Source organism: Neofelis nebulosa, chromosome 10, assembly GCF_028018385.1.
Source record: "Neofelis nebulosa isolate mNeoNeb1 chromosome 10, mNeoNeb1.pri, whole genome shotgun sequence".
NCBI lineage: Eukaryota > Metazoa > Chordata > Mammalia > Carnivora > Felidae > Neofelis > Neofelis nebulosa.
The window spans coordinates 53188023-53205524 of NC_080791.1; the positions used below are offsets into that span (position 1 = coordinate 53188023).

The window sequence follows — 17502 nt, forward strand, 5'->3', positions numbered from 1 at the left end:
CATGACCTGAGCCGAAGTCGGGCGCTTAACTGACTGAGCCACCCAGGTGCCCCAAATCCCAGAAATCTTGATGGTGTGCTTGGAGGGTTTAAAGGTGAACTGTGGTTAAGTAAAAGCAAGTTTTAGAAAGTTGAGAAGACACCCCACTGATGCCACAGACTTCATCGGGTTGCCTTTCAGCACTTGCGGCTGTCTGAGAATCGTTTACCCCCTCGTGTGCGCTTCCTTGATGCCAGACGTAAACTCAGTCTTCTAGGCAGCGTTCTTGCACACGTAAGCACGTGATCCTTCTCTGCTGGGAGCCCGGTGTCTTCCACCTTACTCCCAGGCAGTCGTGCCGTGCAATGCACCCCTGCTCCACTCCACCTTCTCTCTGACAAACATCCCTGCCATAGCCTGGATCTTCAGTCCTTTCGAAGACAAATCACGTGCTGCAGGTTTGGGCAGCTCTCCCGTGAAGGATTCACGAGCCGTCGCTTGCCGTGGTCAGCGCTGAGAAACCCTTGAGAGGACACAGAGGGAGCGCCCCAAGAGAGAATCCTGAATGGAAACCGGGAGACCGCCTCTAGGCCACAAAATAGCAAATGAGCTCCGCCCACCTCTCCTGTGAAAACAGACGCGTCCGCACCACGAGTCTGGGGCTGGCTTGCTGGACCCACAGAGGACCTGTAAAAAAAGTCTTTCAGGCCTATCATGAATGAGGACGACCAGTTAAAAATTCATGGGAAGATTACATAAAACCATCTGCTGCCTTTATTTCCCCCTGTGTGCATTCAAAAGGTGCAGCTGCTCGACGCGAAACATTGCATTGCCCTGCGTGGCTCGCCGGCTGGTCCTGCGTCCTGCACGTGGTGGGTGGAGAGGAGGTGAGGGGGGAGGGGAAGACAGGGGAGCATGCCCACCCAAGGAGCTCCACCTGGATCCGAGTGTCTCAAGCACGACCGTCCAGATCTTTCCATCCTGTTGACTCACTCTCTGGAGGAGGTATTGTTCTGTGTATGGAGTTGATCCTGTTGGTGAGTTTGTGTCTGTGTGTGTTTCTTTTTAATCTGAAAATTGGTCTTTGAGTCCACAAGCAACAGCTGCAGCTGCCCATAATTACAATGAAATAACCTGCTTCCTTCAGTCCTTAGGGAGAAAACGTGAAAAAAATAATCCGTATTCTAAATGGACTTGGGAATGTGGTTTATCTCCCCTTCTCTCCCTATCTACTTGCAACAAGTTTCATGGCTTTACTTTTCCCTGGATTCGGGGGAAGGAAGGGAATTAACCTTTACGAAGCCTTTATCCTGGTCCACACACACTACGATCGTCCTAGCCGTATAAGTGAGTGTTTGAATCCAGTTTTGATGCTTCATTTCTTTCCCCACTGCCAGGCACCTTCCAGTATCCTGTTAGATAGACCCCAGATCTCTCAACCTGGTCCAATTCCATCTGGAGACCTGGGAGGTTTGGTTTTATTAAGATGTTATTGAAAATGTCGGCACATATGTAATTGGCTTAGATTAGAAACCAAAGCTCTTAGCAGGGTAACAAGGTGAAGTATTCTGTGCTAATGGTTCCATGATAATGAGACAGTTTTCAGAGGATCGGATGTGCTCATGAAGGTGTTGCTTAAAAGTCATTCTTCAAACCAGGCTGGGAAAATAAAATGCCGCAGGAGCTGCAGCCTCTGTGGTTTGTTTGGATCTTACAATGAAGTAACTAAGGTAGAAAGGCATAACTGTGTGCTAGGAATTGAAGACACAGCCATCACTGTCTTCAGGGAGGTCCCAGGCCAGTGGAAGGGGGAGACATGCTGGCAAATAATTATAAGATGCTGGTAATAAGCACTCGGTCAAGGATGTGTACAACTTGCTGTCATTTCAGCATTTTTCCCCCCTCCAAAATCCATTTCTTCAACTGGGACTTTACGGGGAGGAGAGCAACCTCACTGTGAGAGCAATGCCCACAATGTTGAACATGAAAAGAGAAGAAATTATATGTCCTTACGATTGTGCCAAGGGTCTGCCATTAGCCTAATCCCTTATAGTCATTTGCATTGAATAATGAAATGGATTGAATAATGAAATGGAAGGAGCCCAGCGGTTTGGCCCAGGCCGCAGAGCCACTATCTGGGTGCGGTGTGATCTGGAACCCCTCTGTTTGCTTCCAAAGCCCCTGCTCTTCTCACCGCACCAGGCTTCCTCTAAGAAAGTGTGTCTTATCCTCTTGACTGTCAGGTGTATGCAGCTCACTGTGCCCTGTAGATAGAATGAGGGAATCCTTTCTCTTTCCCCTTGAAAATGCCCCAAGTTTTAATAGCGGGCATCTTGATGGGAGTGATCCATGGTCATCTCCAGGCTGTGGGTATGACAACCCAGTTCAGGTGTATTGAGTCCTCTGGGCAATCCTCCCAAACAGTGAATGAAGTGGGCCCAGAGTGTAGAAATGCTTGGCCCCTCCTGGACATTGTATGTGCCCCATGTAGATTCCTGGGTATCCAAAAGATCCTGCCCCAGGCTCCTGAGTCCACTGCTCCTGCTACCATGGCTTAGCTAAGAAGGGAAGGACAAAAGCAATGCTCCCCTCCGAGGCGGGGGAGTATGGTGTCCTGCTACCTTTGAAATTCTTTGCAAGAGACTGCAGTCTCTGGTGATTGGGACCCAACCCAAGGCATTGTCTTATCTCCTTGTTTGTTTCACTTTGGGGAAAACTAACAGAAGCAAAGGTGCTCTGTGCTTAATTCCATCTGGGCCTCTCAAAGGCAGTCCAGGAAGCAATCACATTCCACCACCCTAGGGCAGACAGGATGGTGCTCTGGAAGCAGAAGGTGTACTGGGAGTATCGGGTGTCCTGGTGTCGAGCACAGGGTCACAGCATGCTTTATGGCTCACCTGGAAAGTAAAAGAACAGGGTTTAGATTTCGTCTCCACTGCTTCCTAGCTGGGGGATTAGAGGCAAGCAGCTTAAATTCCCTAAAGTCTCCTTTTCTTGACTGTAAGTCTGGAGGGATAATGCTTGCCTAAGTGCAGTTGTTCAGAAGGTCTGTGAGCTCAAATACCAACCAGCACCTAATACTCTGCCTGGTGCTTGGCACACAATTAGGAACTCACTCCCCTTCCAATTCATACTATGCAAGCCTTGCCAGATTCACCTTCTTACAGTAGAGCTTCAGTCATGTCACATCTCTGCTCAGAAACCCTTGATGGCTCCTGATTACTCATTGAATGGTGGCTGTCTTCTCTGGCTTGGTCTTCAGGGCCCTGTCCGTCACCTCTCCGGTGTGTCGAACTCTGCTCCCCTCCACACAGCCCACATTCTGGGAGGCTGCGCTACACATCCTTTGCCGTGCTTTCTCCTCCTGTGCCTGGCTCCCTCATACAAAGCACCTGCCGTATACGCAAGCCATCCGCCTAACACTGCCTCTGGTGCAAGGCTGAGCTGAAACTGTATGTTGTCCAGTAGGTGCCCCCTGATTTGTCAGCCAAGCTGGTCTCTTCATTCCTCTGTCCTCTCACTGGCTTTCATCTGTATCTCTCTTACAAAACTGCCAGGCCTTACTGTTCCTTGCCAGCCTGTGAGCTTCCTAAGGGCACGATTTGCTTTTAAGTCATCAGTGCATCCTGCACGACACCTAACTCTCAACTATATGAGTGAGTGAGCGAGGGAATGAATGAATGAATGAATGAATGCTACAATCCCTTCCTAACTGGGTTGCCCTCCACGAAATGCTAGTACATAAATACCTCTGAAATCTTCGGTCTGCCCATGAGTATTTTCGTTTCACTCCTAGTCATTGTGGTGCTTACGAGAGATACTTGAAAAAAGAGGGAATTCGGGGATAGGACTTGAAAAAGACACAAACAGGAGAAAAGGTGTTGAGGTTTTCCCTGAAGCCCTGGCAAAGAGGAAGGTGGAAGAGGAGGTAAACTAGTTCAGCGGCTTCTTTAACAGGGTAGGGATCGTAAGGCCCAGGCAAGGGTCCACAGCACAAGCTGCGGCCTGAAGGTACGGAGGCAGAATGGGATTTTATGACCAGGACAAAGGAGAGGGGTTTAAGAGAGACCCTGAGTATTTTGTCTGAGTCACTACATATGACCAGGACCCCTGCAGGACCCTTGTGGGCAAAGCCAAGAGCTCTGAGTCCTAAAACCCACAAGATGGTGGCCACATGGGGAGAGGCTCACACACAGGAGAAAGTGCCTCTTACCCTGCACATTGTTATAGCAAAACAATCTTTTGCTGCTCCCTGAAACTGTGGAGGGTAAGCTTACGATGAACAAGGCATGGTAAGGAGAAATTAAGGGCACAGTAGCCATGACTGCTCATTCAAGATGCCTAAAATGATCATCCTATGCTATGCAGTGTACTGCCCATTTCTGATTTTAGTGAATGTAGTGTGATTTTGAAAGGCTTTTCTTGGGGTGCCTGGGTGGCTCAGTCGGTTAAGCGTCCAACTTTGACTCAGGTCATGATCTCACGGTTCGCGAGTTCAAGCCCCACGTTGGGCTCTGTGCTGACAGCCCAGAGCCTGGGTCCTGCTTCAGATTCTGTGTCTCCCTCTGTCCCTCGCCAGCTCTCTCTCTCTCTCTCTCTCTCAAAAATAAACACTAAAAAAATTTTTTTAAATAAAGGCTTTTCTTGTTTATCTCCAGACTTTGTCTTGTTAATTCTATTTCTGCCTAACAGGTCTTCTCTCCTAGGGTGTTTAGGAGGCTGGCCCCTGAAGTTGGGGAAGGGATATTCTGCAGTTGGGCAGAGCCTGGTGAATGTTCTTGCCTAATACAGTTCTATTTTGATTAGAATAACAAGAATTTACAATAAAGAAATGTGAAATTCAGATGAAGCTAGTAAACTGTCACCCTTAGGAAAATTGTGTTTTTAACAGAGATTACCAGTAAGTCCTCACCTTGTAATGGACAATAAAGTCTTCTTAGTCAGGTTCCTGCATATATTTAGCAAATAGGTATTCGGGAAATGTCTCAAAAATAATTTTTACCTCAGATGCCTAAACGCATCTTTCATACCTTGTTCTTTAGCCTAGTGTGTCTTTTACATAAAAAACCATTTTGTGGTGTTTTCAATGTGTGTGATAGTTGGTACAGGAGAAAGTAAGCAGATCTTGGGTCTGTGAGAGCCTGTGTTCAAATGTTCTTCCTCCTCTTACAGTGACCTGAGGCAGATGACTTCAAACCTGTGAGCCTCCCCTTGCTTTTCTTTTGAGTGGGGTACGATTTCTTTTACTCATTTCACAAACTTTCACTGTGTGCAGATATCTCCTTAGGCACTGGGATCACAGATGATTCAAATTCATCATCGTAGAATTCTCAGGGCAAAAAGGACCTCACCAGGCTCAGAGTTTTCCTCCTTCAGATGAGGACACAGAGGCTCAAAGACAGGATGTGATTTTCTAGAGGTTGCAGTGTGACAAGAAGGTGCACATAGCCAGAACTCTTGTGTGTGAGGAACTTGGCCAGGTGACTCCCAACACTCCAATACGGCATATCATAGTGAAGATCGCCATTTTGTAGGGCAGGACACTATGGTTCAAAGAGATGCAGTGACTTGTTTCTTTACCTGGTGAATCAATGATAGAACTGTTGAGGGGGGCCAGGGCCTGGTGCCCGTGTTCCATCCCCCATCCCCCACCCACCTCCAGCCTACCTCCTCCATCACAGCACCCAGTCAATCCTTCTTCACAAAACACTCAGTTTCACCTCTGCTCCAAGTCCTTGAAGGGCACCAGGATTGTAAAGAAAACCTATCTGCAGTCCCTGCCCTTGAGGGGTTTGGTCAGGCAAGATGATTTCTCCCACGGCACAAGATGAGATGGGAGAACAGAGTATACCAGGGCCGCCCAGGAAGGCTGCATAAAGAAAATGTGTTCCTGTGAGATTCACAGGGTATTTGGGACCTCCCCCCATTTCCCCCCCTCCCCCCTGTCACCTCTGTTGGTGGGACCGGGAACAAGCCCCTCCCCTCACTGGTGTGTGTTTGCAACGGCTACTGGTTAGAAATCTGTGGGAAAGGGTCCAGGGCATCTTGCCACCTCACTCAGTAGGGTCTGTGTTCTCTGCTTTAACAGAAAGGATCCCGCCCTGTCCTCCAGGATCCCATGGCCCTGGAGAGAGGGCTGCAGGGCCCAGGGACACTGCTGACTCTTCAGAACGTGCTGACATGGAGCCAGGTCAGTCCCCTTGTCTGCTCTGATTTTCTGTGTCATCAACTGCAAACCTATGGTCTTAATGAGAAGTGCCATCTTGGAATCTGAAATCGTGCATGCTTTTTGGTTGAAGGCTTTTGCCACTAAGCAGCATGGCAAGTAGAGGAGGTCAGCCCAAAGTGGAGGTGGCCTTCTCAGGGAGCAGATACAGTAAGAGGAGTGCTGGGTGCTGGAAGCCAAGCCAACAGCCGGCACAGTGGGCAGTGGCAGGCAGGGCCCGGGCATCCAGGTGGGATGTGACGTGGGAGCTGGTGGCCAGGAAGCACCACGCAGGTCCAGGACCGCAGAGGCAATGGTAGCCGTCGGGATCATTCTGGGATCCAGGAGATCAGAGGCTGTGTCCAGAGTCTGATGGTCACGTTTTGAGCTTAGCTGGGGTGGGATCAGAGGCACAGTTGAGAGTGGGGCAGGAGGAGGTAAGTGGGTGGCTACTGGGACAGGTGGGCTGGAGGCCAGGTCCAGCCAGCCAGAGTGGCTCTCTGGAGGCTTTTCTTTATATTGCTGTGCAGAGGAACAATGGAAAAAATGGTACAAAACACCTGGGTTGCATCAGAAAAGCAGGAGGATGTTTCTAGCTAGAGAAAGTCGAATCATGATGGAGGCTAGGTCATGGTGAAGAAGGCTGAAGAAGCAGAGGAGCCAGGACGCAGGGAGTAAGCACCTTACTGAAAACCTACTATGAACCGAACAAGATCTCTTATCCTCCCAGCAGTCTTGCAAGGTGGACGCAGAGTCTCACTAGGCTTAGTTATGCTCCATGAGCAAGTGTATTTCCTGCTCACGCTACATGTCTGACCAAGGGACGTAGAGGACTGTGCTCTACCTAGTGACTCGAGCCAGGCTGATGAGAGCTCTGCTGTGTTTTGGGTACAACCTGCAACCACCTTGGTCTCTGTAGCACAAGAAGAGAACCAGAAGATTGAGCACTGGCCCTTAAATGCTTTGGTCCAGAAGTGTCACACGGCCCATGGGCCAGAATGAGTCACAGGGTCCAGCCTGACTCCTCGAGCTCTGGGAAATGTGGGGAAAATACGATTATTTGATGAGCAATGATAACTGCTTCTGCCACCGTAGATATTATTTCTGTTTTACGGGCCAGAAAATTGAGGCTCAGAGAAATTAACTGTATTGTCTGAGGTCTTCCAGCTAAAAAGTGCTGAAGCCCAGATCTTACATAACCTCTGATTCAATCATTTATTTAGCAACTCAACAAGGACACACTGAATGCTCACAATAAGCCCAGCACCCCGCTAGGCTCTGGGGAGATAACAGGGAACAGAAACAGAGCTGGCTTCTGCTGTCAGCCTGAAGCTTGTGTAACTACAGCCTGGGATAAGTGTTCAGCCATACACACATGGCTCTCTGAGGAGATCTGTTAAGATTATTAGCTTTCCATATAGAAGGGCAGGTAAAATGGGGTCATATTTATTGAGACATTGTGCCAAGTACTTGATTTATGAATCTCATGTAACTCAGGGAACCCCATGAGGTAGTCCTTACAATTCCATTTTTAAGATAAGAAAACTGAGGTCCACTCAGGGAGGTAAGATAACTAAGCTGAAGGTGAACTCATCCACCACAACCATGCTTGCTTGTAATGCGTGAACATGAGAAGAAAAAATTCAGTCTCACCCTCCCACACCATTGAAACCCAGGAAATGTGCTCTCTCCTTCCTCCTCTGTACTCCCCATCCCCGCCTTTCTCCCCCAGGTTCCCCGAGCATCCTGTCGGGTGTCACATGTGGACACAGCTTTCAGCAACAACAGAGGGAGCCTCGTGGAGGCCAGACATTGATGGGGGGGGAGAGGGGGGATCACTCATCCCATGTTGGTGCCACCCATAGAGCTGGGCCCTGAGTGAGGCTTGTTGAACTGAAGGAGAGAGGGAAGAAATTTCAGAAATCTAAGTAGTGGGATCTGAGTCTGGCAGGGTGAGATTGAATCTGAGCCTTGGGACAGGCAGATTCTTCTGTCTAGAATGTTCTGCTTTTCCTTTCTGGCCTCCTCTCCCTCCCGTCCCTCCTTTTGCACGCTGTATTATATTTACACTGACTCCATCAGCTTCTGTCCCCTCCTCAGCTTGTGTGTCCACCTCCTCTGTCCCCACGCTGGTCCAAGCCATCTTCTCAGGCCTGGATTATTGCAATGGCCCCTTCATAGACTCTGCTACCACTCTCCCTCCCAGGGGTCTGCCACGTCAGATCAGATCACTTCTCTGCTCAAAACCTGCTGTGCACCCCCATCTTTGGCGGAGGAAAGGCCGAGTCCTCACTGTGACCCACTGGGACTTACACCAGCCAGCCTGTCTCCTGTCCAACCCCATCTCTCCTATGCACCCCTCACTCACACCGTTCGCCTCTTCACTGTCCGCTGAACCATAAACATATTCCTACCGCATGGCATAAGGCAGAGATGCCTTTTTTCCAGTCTTGGGAAAGGCTCTTCAGGCAAAGGAAACTGCAGTGGATAAAGCGAGCAGAGCACGCACGCACCAGAAAGTGCTCAACACAAGTGTGTGAGGCCAGTGGTGTGAGCAAGGTAGGGGAGGTGAGGGTGGGAGGCCTGCACCCACCGCCCCATGCAAGCGGCCATTCTCCCTTCCGGTCCTTCCTGTGCCTTCTTCCACCTGATCTCGTCCATGTGACGTTTCTCTCCACCTGCTGCATCGTCTGTTGCTCTGTAAGCTTGTCTGTGGTCTGTTTCCCTCAGTGGAATATAAGCTCCACGAGGGCAGGGACTTCCTTTGGGTTGTTCCTGCAGTGTTCTTACTCCTGGAACAGGGACTCCATAAGCACATATTGAATGAGCGAATGACTGAACAAATAATTTCACGACAGATTCCATGTCGTTATTTGCTTACACGCTATCGTTTGTACCCTCCTGCCTTTATATGTGCTGTTCCCCCTTCCTGGAATGGCCCCACTGCCATTCTCCCCTGACTAACCTCGCCTTCTTTCTTGCTCACTCTCACCGCCCAGGAGGGCGAAGTCCCTGCAGCCCATGGCCCAGGCATTATCCATCCATCCCTGAGAGCCTGAGATTTCAAAGCTAAGCACAGCTCCTCATCCTCGAGCCCCCAGTGCCTGGGGCATAGCCAGAGTCCCATTATTGTTTATTGGCTTGAGTCAAATGGACCAGAGCGTGTGTAGAATTGCAGCCCAGGGTCCACACCCTCCTCCCCTGCATGTAGCCTAACCCACAACCAGGAGGCAGGGAGCCCTTGTTGCCAATTCAGTCTCCTCCTGCTTACCGCCTGCCTCAGAGATCAGGAAGATGAGGCAAATGGGACACTAATGAAATTCAGAGAGAAAACTAAATTGGGAGGTGTTGCAAACACTGAGGAGGAGGGAGACTGGTTTAAAAGGATCTCTCCAGGATGGGAGGGGGAGTGCAGGAGTGGAGAGCACTGGAGTAGTGTCCCACATTTCACCTTTGACACCTGTGTGTGGGGTGATCGCTTTAGCTCTAGGGGCTTCACTTTTCTGATTTTAAATTAGGAGACTTTTACTTGATTGACTCATTTGTTCATTCATGCCTTCCCACCAACTTGCCAAAAAAGATTTGAGTGGGTTACCAATCTTAAATTGATTAATTAATTAAGACCAAGAGCATTTAATGCAAAATTAAGGCAGAAAGAAAGAAAAAGGGGAAGGGGAGAGGAAAAGGATTTCCAAAGTCCCTCAGAGAGGGAGTTCCTGGGAAAGGGGTTACAAGCCACTGACCTGAGGGTTATTTATTACAGGTTTCTTATGACACGCCGGTGGGGTTGTGGATGTTAATGACCTTTAGGAATAGAAAAGTTCTGGTCAAATGATAGTAATGATGACCAGTGTTTCTGAGTGCTTTCACATCCACTGTCTGATCCTTCAGTTATGGCATTGTCTGCTGTGTGCCAGGAATCCCCACAGGCACTTTTTCTCTGTCTTGTTGAATGCTAAAAGCACCCTGAAAGGTAGTCTTTTAAAGCCCATTCTCGAGATGAGGTGACTGGGTCATCTCTTCAGCAAATGGTGCTGGGGCCAATGGCTATCCACGTGCGAAAGCAGAGAGTGGGACCCTTTCCTCACACCATATACAAAAATTAACTCAAAATGGACTGTTGACCTAAATGTAAGAGCTATAAACCCTTAGAAGAGAACATAGGCATAAATGGTCATGACCTCTAATTAGACAGGAAATGGTTTGGCACACACAGAAAGGAGGAAAAAAATACATAAATTGGATATCATTAAAATTAAAAATTTTTGTGCTTCAGAGGAAATAGCATACAGAAAGTGAAGATGAGCACAGAATGGGATAAAATATTTGCAGTCATAGATCTTAGAAGGGATCGTATGCAGACTCTATAAAGAACTCTTAAACTCAGCAATGAAAAGACAAAGGGCCTAATTCAAAAATGGGCAAAGAGTTTGAATAGGCATTTCTCCAAAGAAAACAACAGAAATGGCCAATAAACACATGAAAAGATGTTCAACATTTTTAGTCATCAGGAAAGTTCAAATCAGAGACATTGAGTTATTTGTTTGGGCCCTGCCTTCCTGACAGTGTGTGGTCAACACACCTCCCTGAACTTGGTGAAGAGGTTACTGCTGAGTGAGATGCCTGGTCTGCCATTAGGGTTTTGACAGGAAGGGAAAGAAGAAGGAGGAACAGAGAGCGACAAGCATGACGGTAGGGTCCAGCCAGGGACAGACTGCCTGTGGTCTCTTTTCCCAATAATGGGCAGAAATTGCCCTCTGAGAATACTTTCTGGGGTTAGTTATGCATCTAGCTCTCTTCACCGTATTTCCGAAAGCAGTGGCTCTCAAACTCTCTGGTTTCAGGACCCTATTTGACTCCTCCAAATTATTGAAGACCCCAAAGAGTTTTTGTTTATGTGGATTATGTCTGTTAAAATTTGTCAAAGTGGTAATTAGCACTGGGAAAAAATGTTAAAATCATTATTTATAGCTCATTTAAAGTAACAATAATAAAGCCTTATATCAACATAAGTAACACATTTTAATGAAAAATGACTTTTCCAAACAAACAAAAATGTATAGAGTGGCATTGTTTTATATTTTGGCAAATATCTGGCTTAACAGAAGATGTATCTGCTTCTACATTCAATCTAGAAAACTCCACTGTATACTCATAAGAGGACAAGGATGAAAAGGGCACTATTTTAAGTAGCTTTGACCTCACTGGCTTCCTAAAAGGGTCTCAGGGACCAGTAGGGATCTCTGGGCCACACTTTGAAAGCTGGGCACAAGAAGTGAGATCCTTACTGGAGTTCAGCAGGGAGTGCACGGTGGTCATCTGTCAGTCTGGTAAAGAGAGGAAGGGACGTGAGGACAGTCTGAGTGGAGAGGTAATAGGAATCTGCCTGGACTGAAGCCTGGCTGCGAGGCCTCAGGCCTTTGCACATGATACTCACTTGGCCCAGAATGCCTTCTCCCATCTTGGTCTGTTGGCAAAAATCCTCCTCGTGCTTTTAAGGTTAACTTTGGATGCACCTGCCTCTGGAAAGCCTTTCTTACCATCCGTGACATCCCCAAGGCTGGGCTGAGCCCTCCTCCACACCCAGCCTACTGATGGGTGCCACTAGGATGAGCATTGCAGCTGGGGAGTGGTTGGGAGGTTGAGGCCTACGGGTGGAAGCCCTGGGGTCCAGGCAGAGGAGCTGGGGCCTTTTGTTATTCTTGTTTTAGAAGTGAGAAGCCATTGGAAATTTTTGCACAAGTCTCTACTTGACGGTTTACAGATTTATGTGGACAGAGGACTATGGTCACCAGCAGACAGATAAAAGTCATCCGCTACTAATTCTAATTCACTAGCAGATAAAGTAACTTCACTACTCTAGAGGAGAATGGGAAATGAGGGAAAGAAGGAGGAATTAAACTAACAGCTAACTGAGCACCCACTGTTGTGCCAGGCATGCATCATGTTTATTTAATCATCATAGCAGTTCGGGTATTTCCCCTGTTTTACAGATGAAGAAACCGAGGCATCCTTCCCTCTCCCCTCCCCAAGGACACCTTCCTGCCTGTAAGCGGCAGAACTGGGATTCAGACATAAGTCAGTCTGCTTTTAAAGCTCATGATTGCTTTCGCCACCGCTCCCCAGGGGCTTGGCCCCATTTGTCTGACCTCAAGTGTTTACTGTTACCACACTGCTTTTTAAAGCCGTGTTTCCATCATCTCTTTCCAAATACACTTTTTAGCCCTTGGAAAGTTGAACAGGAACACTAGTTATGCCTCTTTGTTCCACCCTTTTGGAGTCTACCATGGCCACTTTCACCACACACAGCAGACAGTCGATGATCTCCTTTGTACTGCCTCCTTTTCATAGACGACATGGCCACAGTGGAGATATTAGCCAGTGGGGACACTAATGACTTATTGGGTGGTCAGCTCTGCCAGAACTGGCCATCCTGGTTGGTGATCACAGGGCTCAGAACAGATCTTCTTCCTCTCAGGATCATCTTGGAGATAAAATCCTGTATGGCACACCCCAGTTCTTCAATCAATAGTGAGCGTGGCAAGCCAGGCTGATGAGGCTGACTGTACTGTCACATATGGTGTCGATTATGTCAGTGAAGCAAAGACAAATGAATATTTATTGAACTCCTACTATGAGTTGGTATCTATACCGGGCGCATGGCATGTTTCTATCCTCGTTATGAAAACCATTATGTCTGGGACTCTATGAGACCGTTTGGGCACTGGAAAATGGGGATACTCCTGAGACACAAGAGTATCATTTGCTCAGGGACATAGATGTCTTAGTACGTGGAGGGGCTGGGGTTTGAACCGGGTCTGTTTGGGAACATTACGTTGTCCTCCACATGCAGAGAAAATGCTGAGTCGGTCTCAGCAGGGACCCGCAAGGTTCAGCAGTGCCGAGCAGTGCCGAGCAGTGCCGAGCAGTGCCGCAGTGACCCCCGGTATCCTTGTGCTGGCTTCAGGCTTGTGCTTCCCCGACCACCTTTCCTCCGAGGTTCCTTTTCCTGCCCTGAGTTTGCACCTTCAGCTTTGACTCAGAGCACCTGGAATGCCCACCACTCTACCATGCCACCACCGTCTTTCAGCACCGAGCATCTCCTTGGTCAAAGTTCCTGGGCCACTTGAATACACAGATGGTCTTAGGGAGCAAGAGGTAGGAGCAGGTCACTTAAGATGAAATCCGAAAGGTGTCACAGATTTGAGCTTGAAACCCAGGAGTTCCCTATTTGCTCAAAAAAAGAAATCCCTGTAGGTGACCACTTTTGGTCTCAGTCTTTGATGCTTCTTCGGGAAGCCAGGTGAAGACGCCAGCCCTTCCCCGGGCCTGCAGGGGTTGGGGTGGCAGAGTGACGCAACCACTGCTCCAGATGTCACTGTCCTTCTGAAACCCCCATCACATCCTTATTTACCTGTCCCCATCCTCGGGTGGTGCTGCTGCACAGTCCTGGGTGTGCAGGATGATCAGAGAGCCATTTGCAAGCCAAATACCTGGTTTATTTCCAAACAGGAAGGTCAATGTCATTATCCTCGGTGTATTCAATGACCAAATCCTCATAATGGTAGAGCTCTCTTCCTGGTGCTAATTGTATCTTCAGCTGTACATCTCAGTGGCCAGTTAAACCAAAGCAGCAGATCATGGCCTGAAGGCCCTTTTCTGAGGCTGTGAACCTCTGTCGCTGTACTGCCTTGACTTACCTGCTGTGAAATGGATGCCTTTAGACATCTTCCACCCCCCACTGCTTTTGTGAAAGCTCCCTTGGTGGAAAAGAACGGTGAGTCACCATCTATAAGCACAGAATCCTTTGCCTCTTTGGATTCTAACCATGGTAGAAAAGCCGAGTGTGCAGAAAACGCTCCAGGGGTGAGAACAGATATTTGTTGAGTACCTATTATATGTCAGCCACTGAGCTAGGCATTTCACAGTCCATTTAACCCTCACAACTACCAGGGAGGTAAGCATTGTTATTTCTGATTCACAGATGGGGCCATGGAGCCTCAGAGAGGGTCAATGACTTTAAGTCACACAGCTGGGAAGTAGGGGGGAGCCTGGAATTGAATCAAGGTCAACTGCTACAAAACCCAACTTTCTCCCACTGGGTTGAAAATAATAAAAAGAAAGAACTACAGTTTGTGGCATGCTTACAACACTCCTGACTTGTACTAGCTCATTTAATCCTTACAACAACTCAGTGATATTAGGTACCATTGTCATCCCCATTTCGTACATGAGAAAACCAAGGTATGAAGGAGCGCTTTCGGAATGAAGGATTTTCCAAAGGGTATTCAGAAGGTAAGCCCCAGCCATCTGTCACTGCTTGCTGTTCTGTTACAAATACCTATTGTCTAAAATAAGCACGGGCCTTACTCATAGAATGTGCTTACTATTTGGTTATTGATAATGAACTCCATGGTATTCTTACCTGCCCACTGGAACACCTATTCTGGTCACTGTTGACAGCCTAGACTAGCCATTGAGCTGTCCCTTGCCATGGGAGACTTCTGATAGGTCAGAGAATCCTAGTGCTAGATCCCAGATGTTAAGAGTCCAGAACGTGGGCTCTGCGATCAGATGAGTGGAGACCACACATGGCTTACCAGCTCTGGACTCTGGGAAAAGCTACTTAATCCCTCTCTTCTTCAGTTTCCTAATATGTGAATTGGGTATGATAAGAGCCCATACCTCAGTGAGCTGTTGCAAGGATAAAAAATCATGTAAAATGCTGATAGTCAAGGGTAGCACAAAAAAACAGGTGCCCAATGGATGTGATCTGTTGTATTATAGAATATGAGTTAAGAGAGTTGGACTTAGGAGGTGATCTAGTTCCACCCTTTCACCTGCAGATGGGGAAACTGAGGCCCAGAGATAGGCAGTGGTTGGCCCAAGTCACAGAGCATTTTAGCTTTCTCATTCCAACACCAAAGCTTATTCCAAAACTGTAAGCCAGATTTTAGAACAACAGTTTGGAGAAGCCCATACATCAGCCCTTCCATTTCTAGAAGTTTTAGTTGGTTATCTTTCAGTCTGCTTTATGTTTTTTGATAGTCTGTTCTTGGCATACTTTACTTGTATATATTTCTTTAAATATTGTACACATTTCATTTTCTGAATCTGATCATTTTAGTACCTGTAGCATTCCCATTTCTGATTCATTTGTTCATTGTTTCTGCTCTCTCTTGCTGGTGGTGGCTTGTTTCTTCACGTGCTCTGTGATTTTGGTTTTCGATTGTGGATTTATGATCGCTAAAATTTTGTGAGATTCCTTTGAGGTCTCAGCTGAAAATTCACTGCTCCAGAAAGGATTTGCATTTATTTCTGTGAGGCACCTGGAGGAACCACCAACTTGGGGTTACTTTAAATTAAATGCTTGGCTTGGACGTGCGTGTGTGTGTGTGTGTGTGTGTGTGTGTGTGTTCCTGGCCACAAGGTTAATACATAGTCCAGTTCCAGACCCACATGAGGGCCATTGTGTGATTGGAAATTCTCAGCCTTTTAAAATTTTTCCTTCCACTCTATCCGGGCCTAGGGTCAAGTTTCCTTCCTGCCTCCTTCTTCAGAGTGGGATTTTATGTTTTTCTGATTCACCTTTTCACCAAAGTGTAAATGTTTTTTTTTCTGAGTCTCAGCTATACATGAGAGTCTCAGTTTCCCTTCCATCTTCTGCAGGACTGTGACTTTCCTTGGCTCTTTAAAAGCCCCAGGGGCACCTGGGTGGCTCAGTGGGTTGAGTGTCAGACTTAGGCTCAGGTCATGATCTCAGAGTTGGTGAGTTCAAGCCCCACATGGGACTCGCTACTGTCAGCACAGAGGCCACTTAGGATCCTCTGTCCCCCTCTCTCTGCCCCTCCTCCACTTGCACTGTCTCGAGACCTTTAAAAAAAAACAAACTAAACATCCGGGTCACTAAGAAGCAGGAGATATCTCCAGGCTTGTCGCCCACTCATTGCTTGTCACTTGTGAATTTGTGCTATCTCGTGGTTATTCTGACCGCTAAGGATTTCCATCTCTTTCCTGACTGCTCAGCTCTATATTTAAAAATAAATTTGTTTGTTTATTTAATCTGGCATTTTTCTGTATACTGCATTAGGGTGAGTAATCAGCCACACTGTTGGAAATAGAAGTGTAGAGCAGCCACCCCTGTCCTTCCTTGGTGTGAGCATGGGACTTCATCAGTTAGGGTTCCCTGATTATTACTGGTTGACAGTTTTTCATATTTTTCCCCTAAGGTCCATAATGTATGCTCAGAGAGCTGGGGAAGGGGGGGGGGGGTTTCCATACCTTAAGCCACGTCCATCCCTCTTATCATCACCATCTCTTTCTGAGATCTTATCCTGTGCTCACCTCAGCCCTCGAAAGGTCCTAGACCAAGAACATTACTATAGATATTGCCAAATGAAAACTCTGGTTTCATGAAAGACACCCAAAAGGTACCACATTCTGGAGGCATGGCTGCATGCTGTTGTTTGATCCAGCCATCCCTGATGTGGTCTTTGCTAAAGCATTAACCCAGTGCAGCAAAGACAGCACAAGCAACTTTAAATTCATTTGCCCATTAATTCATCCATTCTACAAACATTTAGTGAGCATCTACTACATGCTGTGCCCAGTTAGGCTTTGAAATACACAGATGGATAAATCACAGTCCTTCATCTTATGTACAAAGACATGTACATGCACGCTAACAATGGAGTTTGACCATTGCTTTGGCAGCTTAGAAACTGGAGGTGGAAAGGTGCTTAACCCAAACTCAGGTGCAGATGTCTTGGCAGACTTTCTGTAGGAAGTGGCAGGTGAATCTAAAGTATGAGGAAGTGGGGGCACCTGGGTGGCACAATTGGTTGAGCATCTGACTCTTGATTTTGGCTCAGGGTCACGATTTCATGGCTCATGGGATCGAGCCCCACATCGGGCTCTGTGCTGACAGCACGGAGCCTGCTTGGGATTCTCTCTCTCCCTCTCTCTCTGCCCCTCCCCTGCTCATGTGCTCTCTCTCTCTCACTCTGTCTCAAAATTAATAAACTGAAAAAAAATTTGAAGTATGAGTAACAGGTAGCAAATCTAGAAACAAGAATTCCATGGCCCTCAAAAGAAAACATAAATGCTTCCCTTGGGAAGAAACGGTCCAGCTAATTTTCCATTCCTGGTCTTGGTCTGTGGGCAAGCCTTGCCCTCTTCCACTCTGGGAACAACACTCTGAGAACCACAGGTACAACTTAGATATTCTTAATGGGGCACCTTCATTCCCAAGGGCTAAAAATGGCTCTCGGAGGGTGGGGGTGAAGAAAATCATAATTATTATAGTGGTTTGGGATCCT

At 47.5% G+C, this 17502-nt stretch overlaps 1 protein-coding gene across 14 annotated transcripts in view; it reads left to right on the forward strand.

Moving 5' to 3' along the window:
• The window catches only part of TENM4 (teneurin transmembrane protein 4), a 2920333-nt gene that overhangs the window by 2392337 nt on the left and 510494 nt on the right, over positions 1-17502 (forward strand). For all 14 annotated transcript variants that reach the window (XM_058690343.1, XM_058690336.1, XM_058690342.1 and 11 more), the window contains one exon: positions 6068-6169. In XM_058690343.1, coding sequence (XP_058546326.1) covers positions 6160-6169 — 10 coding nt within the window. In that variant the 5' untranslated portion in view covers positions 6068-6159. The remainder of the gene's footprint in view (positions 1-6067; positions 6170-17502) is intronic.